The sequence below is a fragment of the Euleptes europaea genome, chromosome 1 (genome assembly GCF_029931775.1).
Source record: "Euleptes europaea isolate rEulEur1 chromosome 1, rEulEur1.hap1, whole genome shotgun sequence".
In the NCBI taxonomy this organism is placed as follows: domain Eukaryota; kingdom Metazoa; phylum Chordata; class Lepidosauria; order Squamata; family Sphaerodactylidae; genus Euleptes; species Euleptes europaea.
The window spans coordinates 159,162,143-159,181,087 of NC_079312.1; the positions used below are offsets into that span (position 1 = coordinate 159,162,143).

Here is an 18,945-nt window from a genome sequence, read left to right on the forward strand (position 1 = left end):
GGGTTGTATTTCTAGGCTAAAGATAGTTAATTAGAAACTAAGAAACATATGAAACGTTAAAGTTAACAAATATACGACTATTACAACCTGACCTTCCAACATAAGCTGTGTCCTTTGTACCTACCCAGATAAAATGATTTTACAGTACTTTTTGGAATATACTTGGAAATAGCAAATCTCCATGGGGGAAAGGGTAGCGTAATTGGGGGCTGCCTCTACTGAGAAAGCTGTGTCCTTGTAGGATTAACTTGATGGGTGCAGATACTATAACAGTTTATGCTCTGAAATGGATCTTCAGAGATTGTAATTTTGCATAAATAAGGAAGCTGCCTCTGTCTGTGTTTCGATTCATGGCTGGGTCTACTCTGTGCCCCCAAAATCCAGAGCCTCTGTCAAGGATGCATTCTGCGCTTAAGATTTCTATGCTTAAAACAACCTTGCATGTGCTTTCTTCTTCTAATGAATTCTGCCAGTGGTGGCAAAGAATGAAGTAAGTCTATGTCTTAGGATTAGGGAACTGTGGCCCAGAATACATCCCTTGAACAACCTCCCAAGGGCCCATTTTGGTTTGCAGACATTTAAGATGCAGGTGTTACATATTTCCAAAATCTTACTTAAGTGTAGTCAGATATGTGAAAGCGCAGAATTTAGCACCCTGAGACTCCCAGGTTTATACTTGCTTATGACTATGGAAAATAAGCTTGACTGTGAAGCTTCAGAAGCTGAGATGAAAGGAGTTGGGTTTCCAGTGATCATGGAATGGCTCATTATTGGCCATAAAGATAAAAATATATTTTATTACTCAGATAAAATTCTCTGTGCTACTGAACTTATACTCTTCTTTGAAAACCACTGCAAGACAAACAGATTCCCCTGAAGAAGCCTCTTGGGCAAAACTCCTTGGGAATTTTATCTGAGTAATAAAATATATACTTACCCATTTTGCACCATTAGCCTTGGCCTTATTTTTTTATCTCCTGTGGCTGGTGTGGCCTTTTTATTTCTCCTCACTGGCCACACATTCCTTCTTCCCTGTGACAGAAGCAAAAGAAATTATTCAAGTTGCATAAGAGTTTAATCTCTGTGCTTCATATGGGCAAAGTTTCATATATTTTTTCTTGGCTCAGCAGTGAGTTCCCTGATGAAGCTCATGCAACCCAAGCCCTATACAAGAGACCCTGTCGATGGTCGACAAGAGTAACTTCAAACAGGTTCAAAGAGGGTAAATATGCCAGCATAGGAAGTGCAAGTAAAGCTGTTCTGTAACTTCTGCAATGTTAGAAGAGGAACTCTAGCCCTTTGTGTAAAGGTAAGCCCTAAATCCAGAAGGTAGTGGTAGCTGGCCTATCTGTGCGGGCATCCTGAAACTGGCCAGAATACTGCAGGAAGCTCAGCTCCAATGCTTGTTCTCAGGAGAGGAAGAATAAAGCATCGGGCCAGTAGTTTTGAGTGTCAGATGTCTGACTGTAGTCCTTACTCAAATTAGAGGTGCTGGTAGTCATCCTGTTTTGGAAACAGGACACCGTCACATCAGGACTTTAACCTAGTTGTCGAGAAACGTGTTTTCTTTGTCAGATCCTGACCCTCCCCCACCTTGCTTCAGTGATGTATTTTCTATGTCCCCAACCCTCAACATCTCAAAGTATACAATTAGACACAATGGTTGACAGGTATATAAAATGTGCTAAAATCCTAACATTTATTTTGTAATTGTTAAGAAGATTTTATCTGCACAAAAGCAGATGATTAATAAATGATAGTGGGGAGTGACACTGGCTTTCCCCATGTTTGGATTTTGCAGCTGTAAAAATAGTTTCACCCACCTAGGGAGGGTGAGCGGAGAATGTTTCCCTTCCCTCCCCCCCTTAACGCGCCGTGTATGTTTCATGCTATCCCCATGGGTGATGCCATTGCTTTCATCTCTGAAGATCTGCCTCCCAAAAAAGTGAAGATTTTTATAACCTAGATCAAACACATCACGTCAGTTAGAAATAGATCAGAAGCTGCATCTACATGCAGGATCGCTAGGATGGTTTCCCTCCTGTGGGGCCACCTCTCTTCAGTGCATTTCCATAGCCCAGTAAATGAATGAATTAGGAAACTGCATTTAGCAGGTTTTACACTTCTGAAGAAAGCTAATCTCATTTTGGGGAGTGGTTGTTAAGCTTTCTTCCCTATTTAAATATAGTTAGGTTTCAAAGGGGCATTTTACCAATATAGTAAATGAGGTTGGAAGGCTAAGCAATTTAACAACACCATTTGTTGAAAACATGGTTGTTGTGTTGTTGAGTTACATAAAGACTACAGGAGATTATGTCCACTCTGAAATGGGGAGGGGCAGAAAAATAAATGAAGAACAGAAATCTAGGAGGGTTTATTTGGGAGACTAGGAAAGGAAGGAGCTAGCAAGGAGTCATCAGGTGGTGCAAATATGTGGGCAATTCTGTTCAGGATTGAATTAACAAGTTTGGGGAGTGTTTGGAAATGCCTTGATTTTCAGTGGAATTCTGAGAGTATCTCTAAGTGATCCTATCCCACCCTTTTGCTGATTTCTTTGAAAACCTCCTTACAACTTGGCATATATTTGCTGTCATCACCTGGGAAGCAGTGCTCCAGATTGTTAGCTATAGAGGAACAAAATACTATGTACAGTTCCTCAAAAAAGTAAGAAAACAAAACGATCATATAGAAGAAGAAGAGTTGGTTTTTATATGCCGACTTTCTCTACCACTTAAGGGAGAATCAAACCGGCTTACAATCACCTTTCCCTTCCCCTCACCACAACAGACACCCTGTGAGGTAGGTGGGGCTGAGAGCATGACTTGCCCAAGGTCACCCAGCTGTCTTCGTGTGTAGGAGTGGGGAAACAAATCCAGTTCACCAGATTAGCCTCCGCCGCTCCTGTGGAGGAGTAGGGAATCAAACCCAGTTCTCCAGATCAGACTCCACCACTCCAAACCACTGCTCTTAACCACTACACAATGCTGCCACATCACAGGGTAAGTGCAGCAGGAGCTGAGAGTGCCTAATTCATGTCCACGTAATTGTGTTAGCAGAATTGATCTGAGTCAAAATAGAAAATGTATGATAAACTGTTGAGCTGGAAAATGAAGATGCAGGATTGCCAAGATATTGCTTTGGCTGGTGTCCAGGGTAGGAGGCCTACAGTGTGTCAAGGGGGGCCCATAGTTCTGTAGGAAAGGGTCATGGATCAAAAGTCTGGCATCTCCTGAAACAGGGCTAGAGAAAACGTCTGTTTTGAGATCTTAGAGAGCACACTACTCATCTTATTAGACAACACTGGGCTGGTAGATTGATTCTCTGAAATGGTGGTTTCATATGTTCATAAGTAGGTTTGGAATTTTTTTTATACATCTAAAAGGATACTGAGGCCTCCTAGCAATCAATTTCATCCCCCCCCCCCGTTGAATTGGATGAAATGGGACAAAATTCATACTGTTTCCTTTTTTTTTTCTTTTTTTCCCCTTTAGATGTGGTTCTCAAAGTTTGGGAAGGACTTCCCTAAAGAGACATGGACAGTTGCTAGAAGAGGTACAAGGTTCTTTCCTATACCTCTCCCCTGCTTAGCTTCTTTGTGTCTTGGTTGGGTCAACCCCTGCCCTTTCAGTCTTGCAGGAGGGCTGTTGGCCACGACAATATTGTTGGTCAGTGAACAGACTCAGTGAGTCAGCTTTTTGGGGAGGAGAACCTTTTCTTTCCCAGGCTGTGTCTCAGAATAACCTTAACGGTATGCTTCTAGTCTGTGTAGCTTTCCTGATTCCCTCCCCCGTCTCCATTGCATCTCCTTGCCTTTAGGCCTGGAGTGACCAAACATACTGTGAGCCAGGCTACTGTGAAAAATTCGGTAGGGTTTTCTTTCTTTCTTTGGCTTGAGTAGATAATGATGGGAAGAGACTCTTACTGTCTGGTGCTGCTTGTACCGCGGAGGTCTTATAGTCCAAGGAAGGCAGCATTGGGGAAATCTTGTGCCCTCTTAGTTCTCAAGGGAGGCGAATCTGGACAGCAGTTTTCCTTCGGTTCTAACTGAAAAGCTCTGGAGGAGCCAAACCAGATCTCCAGCCTCTTTTAAAAAAACATTTCCCATTTACAAGAAAACATGTGGGGTTTTTTGTGATGGCTTTTCTGCTGCTGTTCAAGGAACAGTTTAAAGGTCCTTGGAGTATTCACTTGCAAATAACGAGGCCTGGTGGAATACTTGAGTCATTTTCCTGGTGTCCAAATTGCTACTGATTTGGGAAATGGATAATGAAATTCTGCATAGAGAGCTGTCCCTTTGCAGATGGTGTTATGCAAGCTTGCCCCTCCCCGCCAAGTAATACACAGCTATTTATAGGAGACCCTTTCTATCTGCAACTAGCTCCTGAGATTAAAGGTCCTTCCATATCCCCCATCCCATAACTAGGTGCTTTCATGCTTTAATTTTTAAAAACATCTGAGCAAACCAGGACATGAGGGTTGATGGAGCACCAAAGCTAGGAGTAGGAAGTGTGTCAGTTGTATGGAATGTTTTCAGTGTGGGTACCATCCCCATTCTACATGTGGAGTTGCCTGTGCCACCTCTTACAGTTGGTCCCTAAGGATGCAGAGAACTAAACATGCCCATCTTGGCAATAACTGCCCAGCCCAGTCTACTTTTTGATGCCTCGTATCCAGCATCCTTTCTGTGACAGTGGCCCTCTGTGATTTCTTCAGCCTCTTACTATGCCACTTTTCTCCTAGGCCCCCTTTATTCAATAGGTGACCTAATCTCAGCTGAGAGCTCCTGGTCTTTTCTGATACAGGAGTCTAAAGTGGTCCCTTAGACTCACAGCAGGATTTTCAGCTGCGAAAGGGTTCACCTGCTCACAGCCATTTATTGTGTTTGCTGTCACAGCAGCCCCGAGAGAAATGGGGAACTGTGGATAAGTAGAAAGGAGCTCTTGAGGCCTCACAAATGATTCCATTGCAGTGGACAAGTGTGAACAGAGTTCTCCAATTGCCCATCTCTCTAGCACAGAACTATATTGGCTTCATCTTAATGGCTGAAATTTTAGCACTCAAAGAATCAACAGACATTATTTAATCTAGTCTTAAAATAAGTTTTTCTATATCAGTTTTAAAGTTCGAAGCACTTTGTGTAATTACCTAGGTAATCTCTACAACAGCCCTGTGAGGAAGGTCAGTATTGTTAACCCCTCCACACACTCACACACATTGCAAATGGGCCCCAAGGTTGAGAGATAACGGCTTGTCTAAAAGCCACCCAATAAATTTGAGGTGAGATTTGAATTTGGCACGTCTTATTTCTCATGCTTAGCCGCTGCGCTACACAAAATACTGCTCTATGATAGGTTGCTGGGATAGGCTGTGGATAATTAGTACAGTGGAAGATGAAAGATGAGATCATTACCTCATCTCAGTGGTTGCAATCATACTGGGCTATATTTTTTTAAAGTACTATACTCCGTGAGCTTAGCAAAGAACCACTGATGCTTAAATTAAAAATGAATCTTTGCCATGTAGGCTTCTGTCAAAACTAGAGGACTGTGTCGGTACTTATGGTTCAGAGGAAGATCCCCACCCTTTCCAGTGCTTTATTAGTATGATCCACTAGCAAGTAAAAGGCACCTTAATGGAGAAATGTCAGTCTGGTTGCCTGTTTGAAAAAATGCATTTAGTTTGGTTAGCTGCATTATGAATCAGTAGAGAACCAGTGCGGTGTAATGGTTAATAGCGGTGGTTTGGAGTGGTGGACTCTAATCTGGAGAACCAGGTTGGTTTCCCCACATAAAGCCTGCTGGGTGACCTTGGGCTAGTCACAGTGCTCTCAGAACTCTCTCAGCCCCACCTACCTCACAAGGTGTCTGTTATGGGGAAGAGAAGGCGATTGTAAGCTGCTTTGAGACTCCTTAAAGTCAGAGAAAAAGCGGGGTATAAAAACCAACTCTTCTTCTTTTGATGCCTCAGTTTCTCTCTGGCAACTGCCAGCGTGGTGTAGTGGTTAAGAGCAGTGGTTTGGAGTCTGATCTGGAGAACTGGGTTTGATTCCCTATTCCTCCATAGGAGCGGTGGATGCTAATCTGGTGAACTGGATTTGTTTCCCCACTCCTACACATGAAGGCAGCTGGGTGACCTTGGGCAAGTCACACACTCTCAGCCCCACCTACCTCACAGGGTGTCTGTTGTGGTGAGGAGAAGGGAAGGTGATTGTAAGCCGGTTTGATTCTGCTTTAAGTGGTAGAGAATGTTGGCATATAAAAACCAACTTCTTCTCCTTCTCCTCCTTCTCCTCCCCCTCCCATCACTGGTGGGTTTACAGACCAAAGTATAGCTGGGTTGGACTCGCCATGCAAATCGCTGCTCTAACTAGCGGTGTTGATTCTTTTTGTTCGGCTTTTGTGCTCTTGTTACAAACAGTTCACAGAGTTATCACCTGGCTAGCATAACAGGAAAAAAGCAACAACATTCATGTAAAGGGGTCTGCTGTCAAATGTGTCCATTGGCTAAAAAAAGGGTCCGTTCTCCCCAACCCACTATGGACTTCTAGGAGAAGAAGTAGGCTTCTGGGGCAGTAGGTATGAACTCCTCATTCTTCTTAGAAATCAAGCACGGTTGGGTCTGTGAGCTCCTCACTGTGACCAGAAATCCCTGTCTACTTTGTGACAAGCATTCTAGACAGCAATGTTAAACACGCGAAGCTGCCTTATTCTTAATCAGACCCTTGGTCCATCAAAGTTAGTATTGCCTACTCAAACCAGCAGCAGCTCTCCAGGGTCTCAGGCAGAGGTCTTTCACATCACCTACTTGCCTAGTTCCTTTAACTGGAGATGCCGGGGATTGAACCTGGGGCCTTCTGCATTCCAAGCAGATGCTCTACCACTGAGCCACAGCCCCTTGGTGGCTCACATTTTCACAAGGTAGAGATTCCACATGTCATCTAGAGGATAGTAAATCTATCCTTTATCAGGATTCTTCTTGCTTAGTCAAAAGTCCCTAACTTTTATGGTCCCGACTCTTTTTATTTTATTGTATTCATTCATTCAAGCCCAGAGTACCATGGCAGTCTGTATATCAGCCAATGGTATTTTCAAGAATTGTAAGCAAGGCATGCTCTGGCTCTTGTTTACGCAGGCTGTGCTGTTATTGAGATGGGTCTTGGTATCTTCAGACCAAAGCCAACTCACTGTATCCTGCCAGGGTCCTCACCACCATTCTGATTTCTCTTTCTCTGGCCTGTCTGCTCCTGGGGGGCAAGGGGAGGGACTGGACATGAAAGGGCTTCTGATCTTTTTTTAATCTTCTTCCTCGTGGGAAGAGATGGGGAGAAGAAAGGAGATGGTGCTGTTTGCAAAGCGCTTTTTTGTTGCTGTTGTTAAGACTGTTCTTCAAAAGGCACGAGTTTGCGCCTGCCTCTTTTCATCCTCATGGCTGCAGGCAGATTGTCAACCCTTCCAGGTCCTTGCTGACCCACCTGTTGCTGTGATGGCTCAAGAAACACATGAGTTCTGTTAGCGGACTCTTTTCTTTTGTGTTTGTCCTCCTTTTAGTCTCCTCCCCCACGGTTGGCAAGCCCTACAAGTGTAACTATTGTGGCCGCAGCTACAAGCAGCAAAGCACCTTGGAAGAGCACAAAGAACGCTGTCACAACTACCTGCAGAGTCTTAACACTGAACCACAGTCGCTGGCTGGCCAGCATGGTAAGCCTAGTGTCATGCTGCAACTGTTGAGCCCATCCAATCCATCTGTATAGGTGTGGCAGGGATAGTTGTAGGTGTTGCCGTCCCAAACAGCTACTGTAGTGCAAAATCATTATGCAGCTGCAATCTGCACTTTGGAGGGCCCTGTCCCTGACCTGGTCTAATGCTACATTAACTGCAGAGAGCTGCTCTTTACTTTAGATACCATCTGTTTCAAGAGCAGGTCACTAGTCATTAATGGGGACCGGAATCCTTGCCTTTATCCCTTAGAAGCTCCTTGATCCATTGATCTTGAGTGGCATAAATCTAATGTTTGAGGGATATAAGGACTGAAATAAATCTTGCCACTGACAATGTAGCCTTGGGATCCCTATCACTTAATAAAAAAGGCATTATGTCAGAGACAGAGGCATAGGGACCGGAATCCCATTCCTAGGCCAGGTAAATAGTGTTGGGGTGTGGGGGTTATAAAATGGGAGGCTGGTAGTCAGGGAGAGCACAGGCTTGGAGAAACATTCTAAATTAATTAGGTGACCATATTCTAGAGCAAAGCTTCTTAAGCTGTGGGTCGCCACTCCATATGGGGTCGCTTAACTGAACAAAGGGGTTATGAAAAATTTGGCAACAGTAAAAGGTTTCTTTATGATGTATTATCTGTAAATGTTTGATTTGTGTACCTATGTACCCGGGGTCATGTAAAAATTTCTTGGGTGAAAAGGGGTCATGAGTGGAAAAAGTTTAAGAAGCCCTGTTCTAGAGCAGTGGTTCTCAGCCTGTTGTATGTTACATTCCACCAATTTATCAAAAAACTTGAGTCCTGCCATGATAGAAACAAAAAGCCCACTTTGTCCAAGAAGGGCATTCATCTCCTTCTTTTGGAAGTTTTTAAGCAGAGGCTAGATGGCCATCTGACAGCAATACTGATTCTATGAACTTAGGCAGATGATGAGAGGGAGGGCAGGAAGGGTTGCATCAGTCTTTGACTCTCGTGGCTGTTTCTTGCATGCCCAGGGTAGTGCCGATTGCTACTTTGGGTCAGGAAGCAATTTTCCTCCAGGCCAGATTGGTTAGGGATCCTGGAAGATTTCTTTGCCATCTTCTGGGCATGGAGTGGGGGTCACTGGGGGTGGGGTGGGGGAGGTAGTTGTGAATTTTCCTGCATTGGGCAGGGGTTGGACTAGATGACCCTGGAGGTCCCTTCCAATGTGTTTCTATGATTTATATGTTTCTTGGCCTTCTGTTGTATTTATCATTTATGGTAAATGTTAATGACATAAAAATTGCAGGAGCACAATGGATAATCCCTGGCAGGTAGGGTTGGCAGGAAGTAGCACCTGCTGGTAGGCAGGTGGAACAGGGAATTAGGATAAACACTCGGTTTCTTCCAGGTTACTACTAACATGCCAAAAGGTCACAGATGGATAATCTGTGGCAAGCAGGATTGGCAGGAGATGGCATGTAACACTTGCAGGTGAACATAGGGATTGAGGGAGGACGAATTCTTAGTAATTGCTGTGAAAACTCTGCTTCCTACCTAGACTGCTCTGTGTCCCACCAATGATACACATGCCACTGGTTGAGATCCACTGTTAAAGAGGAATGGGTTGGACCAAAATTAGAATGGGGCACCCATTCTCTCCTCCCGTTTTCCTGTGTGGGTTCTTTCACTCTCTCTCTCAGCAAGGTCCTTCTCTGCATGGTACATCATTAATAATCCTAGACTTTCAGTAGGGAAGAGATGGGATGAAAATAACCAAAAAACAAGCACCAGTTTTGTGTTCTTGCTAGGTGACGAGATGCGAGACTTGGAGATGGTGCCAGACTCCATGCTTCACTCCTCAGCTGACCGGCCTGCCTTCATTGACCGACTGGCAAATAGCATCACCAAACGAAAACGCTCCACACCTCAAAAATTTGTGGGTAAGGCTTTTCCTCTGGATTCCTAGAGATGGTGACAGAGCAGCGAGGCAACTGTTCTCATTTGTGTAGTGTTGGGCCTTCTGGGGTGTCCCTCTCCAGGTTTTTGGTCCCTGTGTTCTCCATTCCACCAGCTCTCTCTGTTGGAACTCGAGGAAGTAGCCTGATGAGTGTCACAGCCAATAGTGTGACGGTAGTAAACCTCAAACATATTATTTGATAGCCATTTTGTTTCTCTAAAATGTCTGCTGTTGGAGGAGATTTGACCATGTTTAGGCCAGAACAATGCTAGAATATGATAGAAATACTGGAAATCAACACATAAATGTCTACAAAGCAGAATCACCACACAAACTCACCTCCACAAACCCAAGCCAGTTAAACGGAACATGAAACTATTTTCTAGTGTGTATCATTTTAATACATTACTCCATTTTTGGAGTCTTTACCTGCAGTTGAGAAGAATAAACCACCACCACCCATCAGTGCTCTTTACAAGCAAACCTGTACAGACATGAAGGTTTGAGCTCTGTCAGCTAATGATTATATCTTCCAAGGGCTTTCTTTGCAGTCTTCCAGTCCAAGCACCAGACTTCACACACCTTATTTGTCTTGCATTCTTACTAGTTCAAACTTAGACTTTAGGTGTGAATTTTCATTTTGGTGCCCTCTATCCTTTGCCCTAGGAGAGAAGCAGATGCGGTTTGGCCTCTCCGAAGTGGCATTTGACGTCAACTCCAGCTTTGAAAAGGATGTGGAGGTGGTGGCTGCCCACCATCCCATGGACCCCGGCTTTGGAGGGTCACTGTCATTTGTGGGGGCAGAACACTTGCGCCCCCTCAGACTCCCCCCCACAAACTGCATCTCCGAGATAACGCCTGTCATCAGTTCCGTCTACACTCAAATCCAACCCCTGCCAGGCCGGCTGGAAATAGCCGGGAGCCGAGACAGCGCCGAAGGCCACGAGGACCTCCACGACGGGACGCCGATCATGTACCGAGCATCGCGGGAGCCCAGCATGGTATCGCCTAGCAACGGCTGCCAGGATTCCACAGACACTGAGAGCATCCACGAGGAGAGGAGCTCACAGCAGCCGCTGCTGCCGGGCATGGGGAACTGCACCAGCAGCCGGCAGAGTCCGGCCTACGCCAAAGAGGACCTGAAACTGCAGGAGGGCATCATCCCCACCACTACTCGGTCAACTCCTAGCTCAGCCAAAGAAGCCCTGCGGGTGGTGAATGATGAAGGGGAACAGGTGAAAGCCTTCAAATGTGAGCACTGCCGGATCTTATTCCTGGACCACGTCATGTTCACCATCCACATGGGCTGTCATGGCTTCAGAGACCCTTTTGAATGCAACATCTGTGGCTATCACAGCCAAGACCGGTACGAGTTCTCCTCCCACATAGTGCGAGGGGAACATAAAATCGGCTGACCCCAAATTCTCTTCCCTGTTGTCCCTCCTCCCTAGAAATCCCCCCTCCCCGTCTCTAGTGCTCCATCCTAGTTGGGTATGGAACTGTTTGTTTCTTTTATAACTCCTTTGCACTGACTTTGGCTACAAAAGAGAAATATATTTAAAAAAAACTAACTAAAAATCCATCAAACTTGAGACGGGGAGGAGCTCATATTGATTTGCCTTTTCTATGCTGTGTTATTTAAATATTGTTAACTAAGATTTGTTCTTTGTAATTCTCTCCCCCTTGTAGTTATTTATTAATCTTTATTTTGTTTGTAACCCTTTCCTTTAAAGTTATTTTGCCGGGGACTTTCTCCACTGAGGGGCACAGAAGCCTCTGCAAAGCGTTTGTGTCTCTTAAGGTATAAGTCCCTTCTTCCTCCTCCATTTAAAGTTTCTTTGGGCTTCTTTTGGTTTTAGTCCAAGTGTCTCAGTCAGTCCACCATGTTAGACATCAAGAACCTCAGATCAGGTGCTAAAGTATTATAGAACTCCCCCCCTCCCCCCGTTTGAGGGGCTACGAAAGCCGCAACATGCTAGCCCAAGGAAATGTCAGGATGAACCACATATGCCCTCTTTTCTGGGTGTCTGTGATATGGAGCATAGAATTGTGTCCTGCCAGGACTTCTGTGATCCCAAGAACTCAATACCTCTGTGCTTCTGCTTACGACAGCTTTTGACTGAATTGCTCTATCTTCCTCTGTTGGGGCATTGAAGGCGTATGGCAGATTTGCAACTGGTGAAGATGAAGGCGCTGCAGTGCCATCTAAGTTGAAGGAAGGTGGCGAGCACTTTGTATGTGAAGTCTGCCAGGGCACTGCCTTTACAGACTCAACCAAGATGTAGCATTTGGAAAGCAAATGCTGTCCTTAGGATGCAATGAAGGAGCTTTAACAACTTCTAGGTAAGGCTATATTCTGCCTCCCAGCTGTTAGGAATCTGGGGTGTTGCCCTGCCCAAGTTCATGCTTGGTATGTTTGGCAGACAGCCTAACCCTTCTCTCCAGTAGTTGTGTTGGGAGCGAACCTTCTCTGAGCTTCCTTCTGTTGGCTCTAAAAGAGCCGTTCTTGCTGGTGTTTTTAGAAGGTGCAAGTCTCGCCTGTTTTAAGTGAGCAGCTTTCCACTGCCTGGCTTCCAAAAGCATGCAGCTTCCTTTAGGAGGAATAAACAAACATGACCCTGTTGTCCAGGATGTAATTAATCCCAAAGAGACATCTCTGATTAATTTTCCATTGGAGGGAGAGAAGCTGCTAGCTACCGTCTCTATGGGATTAACCCAACACCCTCTCTAGTAGCAAGCAGGACTAGGATACTTATCCAGAGCTGGGTGTACAAGCCCTGCTTCTTCCTCTTCTTATACCTGTGCCTGGTTATTTTGCCTCTGTGGTCAGTTTCCCCAGACTTGTTTGCCACTGAGCAGCTTGGGCTGTGACTACGTAGCATTTTTCCCTGTGAGTACAACTGCTTCTGTTTGCTTTGACTCTTCAGATGGTCTGTAAGCCTTGTCGATCCAATGGTCGGAAAGCAGCTTTTTTTTTTACTCATTATTGAGATCACAGCCAGAAGGTCTGCATCCGTGGCAAGGCAGATTGGTCATCTACAGCCAGGAGGGTGTATGTTTTGCAGAATCACCTGGCTTCTTTCAAGGAGAATCTCTCCACCCTGGATTAGAGAGGTGAATTTCTTTTTAGGCCACTTTGCCTCAACAGCCTAGAAAGAGTGGCAGAGAACAGCTGTCCCAATTTCCTTGTAGGACACATTTGGGGGAGGGCAGCCAGCTCGCTGTGATGCAGATTCAGTAGGGAACGCTTGCCCTGCTGTGTGTATTCAGTGTCTTAAAGTCGCAGTAAAGGGCTGAAACTTCCATTCCGTAGCTCGGTTGAAGATGGCTCTTGTTAGACGACTGCAAAGAAACTTGGTAACTTTGCTTGTCAGGTTTATGCAGTCATTCCTACCAGTCAAGACACACCAACTGCATATTTCCAAAAGTTGTTTCTTTCCCCTTTATAGTGCAATTAAACAACAACAAAAACACAGAAATCCTGTTGGTACTTTCTCTTAAGAGTGTAGTATTTGCCAAATGTATTAAGGCAGAATAGCTTGGAGTTTTGCCTTTCTCCAAGGACTAGTCAATTGTCTCAGAGGCTGACCTGCAGGGGAGAACCTTGCCTGACTCTGAAAAGCCAGAGATAAGGCTGTAGCTGCCTATCTCATCTTAGTTGGGCAGAGACCATGACAAGGAGTAGAATGCTCTTAGTTTTTACGCAAATGCCCTTCATGCATAAAAATAACTTGCTCAACAGCAGCCCAGTAAAATGTTTCCTTGTGGGATATAAACCAAAGGCTGTTCTTTTTTCTACAAAAAAAGAAAAGAAAGAAAACCTCAAGTTACAACACTTTGTTTGTTTGTTGCCCTTTATTGTTTTGAGATGCGGAACAGTGGTGTTTTAGAGCTGTTCTTTTTGGGCAAAGGTGCTTAGGTGCAAAGGTCTTATCAGGTGGGACATTTGGGGGCATTATTCAAGGGAACTACTTAATAGTTGGCCTCTGCTACTACATTTTGGAGTGGGAGCTCTCAGCCTTTCTGGTGCAAAGCTGTGTCGTTGTCCCCCACTCTCTCTTGGGTTTAGCATACACATGGTATCTTATAGGCTCTGGAGGTCTTTTGAACTGGTCCCAGCAATGTATAGTGTAGCTTCAGCAGATGATGGGAGAATGGGATGTTATAAGCCTTTGTCATTCTGATTAGAGTTGTGCAATACAAATGAAATACGCTGGGAGACTTTACCAAATTGCTAAGGGGGCATACACATCCCATTCTTGTCTTTCAGTGAGGGCTGCACTTCTAAATCCCTGAAGTCCTTTAGGCCCAAAGGATTTTTTTTTTAAAAAGCACTTACCTTTCCTGTTGATGTTCCTATAAAATATTCAGCACTTCTTATGACTGTTGCTTCTAAAGCGTACACTCACATGACTTGCCTTTTCCCCAAACAATTCCAATGATTTAGATGCTCATTAAAATGTGTTGTGCAAATCATTCAGCAAAAGGAATTGGCCTCTAGCAGCTAAAAGAATGACAGTTCTGGGAATTGTTTGGGGTAGAAGGGAGGCCCTTCTGTTCACTGGCAAATAAGATCATGTGAACAAGCCCTTGTACGTCGTTCTTCTGAATGGTTTTTGACTTCAAGTTATTCTAAAGGAATTTATCCATTGCAGATCATGTAACATGAAGGTTTAAGTGACCCAGGTAGTTTGGTAAGAGATTTGTGCAGTGAATGAACTAGAGATGTTGTTCAAGGTTGTTCTATTTGTGTCTCCAGAAATCTGAGAGAGCAAATCTTAAAAGTTGCTTCCCATGTTTGTTTGTTTTTTAAGGCATGGGTGGGCTCTCAGGAAGACTTCTCTAAAGACGTGAGAGAGCATCAGAAATCTAATGCTTACATACTATTACTTGTAATAACCTCAAAGCTGATTTCTAACTTGCTGCTTGCCAAATAATGTTTTTGGCCCCATCTTATGAGTGAGCATAATTTTTTTAATGTACTTCAGAGTATAGCTTTTGTGGGGACAGCTCTGCAGGCCAGGATTTGAAATTGTAGTTGGATCCTGTTTGTAGGGTTTGCCCCTAGAAAAGTTGCAGGGTTAGTACCAGCACTGTGATGTGAATGCCCACAGAGACCAAATGTCACAGTTGAATTGGATCTCTGAGAGAAGATACGTATGTTCAGGTCCAACCAGACCTATGTTTTATAAAAAATAATGAACCAACCCACAGAAGGGCCACTGTATACATGTTCCCCCCCCCCCAGTGTGTGACTCCATGCCTTGACAGAAAATGCAGACACTCTCCAGTATATAACATAGGCAGATCTTCTTCCTGTCAAACCTCGCCGATGAATGGCATTTTTCTCTGGGGCTGTCTTGACTCCTGTTCATGTCACTTGTGCTATGCCTGTGTGGTCCTTGATTCAGTATCTTTTGAGTAAAACCATGTATTTTAATGGGCAAGAGGACATTCTTTTTCTGTAATACCAAAGCAAAAGAAAAAAAATGGTATTGATTAAATCCTCCAGCCAAATCCAAGAACTGTCTAGTCTTGCATGGAAGAGATAGAATTTCCTGCCTAGGCAAAAAATCATTAACTCTGCAATCCTAAACAGAGTTTATACCCTTCTAAGGCAACAGACTTCAATGGATTAAAAGGGTATGGCTCTGCTTAGTATTGCAGAGTAAATCTGTGTAGCCAGTCTTCTCAGCGGAACAACTGTATCTGCTTTCTTTCCACTTTGTACATCAGTGGCTAAGTGAGGTATGGACTTTTAACAGCTTGAAAACTTGAGCCTGTGAGAGAGATACCAAGAACAAGGAGTGAATTTCAGTTAGATCTGTCATTTTGACTTGCAGATTTCTAGAAATGAACTTCGGTTCCCTTATCTTCTCCATGTGAGAAGAGCTCTCCCTGGAGACAAAGTCCTGTCACCTCTTTTTCAATGCAGAGACCACTACTTCTGTAAAAAAAACAGTATAAAACGTAAGGCAGTTGCCCTGATGCGTTTCGGAAGAAGCAGAGGCTGTGTATCAGCTTTCCTGAGATGTAATGTTGCAAAGAGAATTATATGTGCAGTTGTTGTTACATTTTTTAACATATCCCCCCCCCCCGATAATAGTGTAGATCTGCCACAAGAAAATCAGCTTTCACAGATGGACATTGACTTCCTGAAAGCCAAAGATGGCACTTGGGTGCTTAGCTTCAGTTGACACCCACACTGAGAAACGAAGCACCTGAAGTCTCATTTTTACAGTTGATTTTTAAATAAGAAAAAAGTTACCCCTTTGTGCCTCCAAACAAAACCCACATTCAGAATTTTGCTGCTTCCTGATTTTTAGTGGGAATAGAAATGCTCTCTGTAGGAACTCTTTGGTGGTGGTGGTTTTTGTTGTTTTTTTAATCAGAAATATTGGGCCGTTCTGGAGCTGAATGCAGGCATCTGGAGCATCACAATTAAACCCTGTTTACTACACTGTGGAATGGTACGAATCTCCCTTAACCCTGCTTCTGTTATGAATCAGGGAACAATTATCCTGTTTTGGACTTTTACACCATACCTCCTGCTCTCCCCTTTGGTGAAAACGAAAACGCCTGTTTTTAGAGAAACAAAACTCCGAACTTTCTAAGAAAAACCAGTGTTCCTTTTTATTTTATTTTTTTGCTTTCAACTATTTGAAGAGCCTAAAAAAAGTAGGAATTTTGTAAAACATCAAGTCTCTTTAACTTGTGTATATATATATATTTTTTAACCAGATGTATGAAGAACAAAAGAAAGATGTGCAATATCCCCAACCCGCTACACTATTTCTCTTTCTAACAAGCTTTCATTTGTATATTGTTATTGGACTTGCTGGTGTCTTTCCCCCCCTTTTTTTCTTTGGTGGGGTTAAACTTGCTTTTAAATGAAAGAAAAACCTCTTACTGCGAAAGCTTTTTTGTATCTGTAATATATTGTAAGTACATATTTGTGTAATGGAGATTATACTACTGTTAAGTTTTGTACTGTACTGGCTGAAGGTCTGTTATAAATAAACATGAGTAATTTAACAGTCTGGTCCTTCCTCTGTATGTTGTCTCCATTTTGCTGACTTTCCATTCCTATATCAGCAGGCTGTTGCAGAGACCATGCTTGCATACCCCAATGCGCTCCTCTCATTGTTTGGTGGGCACATGACCAAAGGGATTCTTATGCGGCTGAGCTACCTTGGAGCCATAGGAGCAGTGTGGTTTTTACAGAAAACAGCCTCCACATCTATTTCTGGGTGACCTCACAGCAGTGGCCATCATTTGAATGTATGTAAGTTTCAGACAATGCTTCTTTCTCTTTTTGGGGAAAGGGGTAGGGTATCAACAAACACTACCTGTACTGTGAAGCAAAATTAGACCTAAGGGGTCGCTTTCATAAATCTGTCCTGTCCTGTATTAGCCTGTCCCTAGGCCTCGAATGAGTTCTGGTGGTCAACTGCCAACATTTTCCTTTTCCTTCCTTGTAGCCTATCAAGTATGTGTGAAGTGTGTCAGGTATGGAGGTGCAGAATGACCAAGCTGTAGTCGTTCAGGACGTTCCCAGTGGGATGCTTGCCTGGATCCATCTGATGACTTCTGTGTGCTGGCGGAAAGGTATGTGGTGTTATGGGCATCAGAATAAGGCCAGACTTGTAATCCCTCCCCCTGCACTTTTAGTTAGATGCAGTGTGTGCTCTTAGAGTCCTTTCAAACTGTCCATGTGGGCCAGGTGGGAAAGAGTGCCACCTGTAGTTAGAAAACCACCTCGGAAATTTTTTTTCTGGTTCTTTTTCTTTTATGTTTTTGTTTTTAGGAGGCTGTCGTTTATTCTTAAGAGGTTGGCTGTGAGTTCATTTCCATTGCCGTGTTAGGAATTGATGTCTTCTGCTTTCCCTGGGACGTGTTTGTGTATGCCCAGTCTAAAGCTTCTGATATAGATTCCTAGTTCTGTGCCCCTCTAATCTAGTTGCTTTATCAGTATTCATTTGTAGCCTTTGTACCCTGTACTTCTGGCTGTTACTAAATCCAAGAAGGCCTGGATTTTTATGCTCAGATCCAAACTGCACACATAGTATATGTTACTTTAGCAGATGTTCACTTAAACTATGCAAAAAGCCTTTTGGCCACATCCCTTCCTGTGGCATTCTCCCTATTTTAAGAGCCAGTTTGGTGGTGGGAATGTCCCCAATCAAAGTCTGACATGGGTTCAGATCCCTGCTTAGCCATGAAGCTCATTGGATGATCTTAGCCGGTCACTGGGTTGCTGCAAGGATAACATGGGGTGGAATCATGTATTCCCCTTGAGCTCTTTTAAGGAAGGGGGGGGAAATAAAAATGTGGTATACTTGGGCTGCACTTCCACAGCTGTCCACTCTTAATACAGCCAAGATGAGACAAAACAGCAATGTTTTCAGTCAAGTAAACTAAATTTTAATGGTGGCAACCAACCAAAGAAACAAACTAGTTAAACTGCAGTGCTAACAAGGAAGTTTAGTTGCTCCAATAATAACCTCAGCAAAATGTGGTCATCTGCACATGAGTGTGAAACAGCTGTACCCTCCAGCTTAATACTACACTCCCCACCCTGCAACCGACCATCATACATTACTCCATCAATAACCTGCCCTGGACTCCAGATCTCTCAGATCATTTTAATATTGAAAACACCACAACTTTTCTGTATTTTTCAGTTGCTTAACCTTGCCTTTTTTTAATGGAAGCCCGGCTATGCCCCAAGCCAAAGTCAACTAATGTAGTAGCTTCCAAACTCTTTTTTCTAACAGAAGTGATTCATTTACAAAGGTAGTTTTTAAAACATCCGTTAATGCTGCAGTTTCCAGATCCTGTAGGGCAAAATGTAATTCTTCAGGTTCTCTCCGGCTAAACCAAGAGACGGAAAGTCATCAGCCCATATATTTTGGTGTCTTCTCTCCATTTCTAGGGTTAATTTCCAATCTTCTGTCTGTGTGTGTGTTAAGTGCCATCAAGTCGCTTCCGACTCATGGCGACCCTATGAATGAAAGTCCTCCAAAATGTCCTATCTTTGACAGCCTTGCTCAGATCTTGCAAATTGAAGGCTGTGGCTTCCTTTATTGAGTCAATCCATCTCTTATTGGGTCTTCCTCTTTTCCTGCTGCCCTCAACTTTTCCTAGCATGACTGTCTTTTCCAGTGACTCTTGTCGTCTCATGACGTGACCAAAATACGACAGCCTCAGTTTAGTCATTTTAGCTTCTAGGGTCAGTTCAGGCTTGATTTGATCTATAACCCGTGGCAGTCCACAGAATCTGTAAAACTCTCCTCCAACACCACATTTCA

The 18,945-nt window shown here is 43.8% G+C and overlaps 2 protein-coding genes and 1 non-coding gene across 10 annotated transcripts in view; 1 reads left to right on the forward strand and 2 right to left on the reverse strand.

Annotated features, from left to right (window-relative positions):
• IKZF4 (IKAROS family zinc finger 4) overlaps positions 1–11,190 on the forward strand; it is a 74,720-nt gene extending 63,530 nt beyond the window's left edge. For all 8 annotated transcript variants that reach the window (XM_056853658.1, XM_056853683.1, XM_056853664.1 and 5 more), the window contains 3 exons: positions 7,548–7,697; positions 9,486–9,617; positions 10,301–11,190. In XM_056853658.1, coding sequence (XP_056709636.1) covers positions 7,548–7,697; positions 9,486–9,617; positions 10,301–11,049 — 1,031 coding nt within the window. In that variant the 3' untranslated portion in view covers positions 11,050–11,190. The remainder of the gene's footprint in view (positions 1–7,547; positions 7,698–9,485; positions 9,618–10,300) is intronic.
• The window catches only part of PMEL (premelanosome protein), a 330,809-nt gene that overhangs the window by 186,953 nt on the left and 124,911 nt on the right, over positions 1–18,945 (reverse strand). The window lies entirely within an intron of this gene.
• Positions 6,823–6,894, reverse strand: TRNAS-GGA (transfer RNA serine (anticodon GGA)). Its single transcript has one exon. It is a non-coding gene; the product is annotated as a tRNA-Ser (tRNA).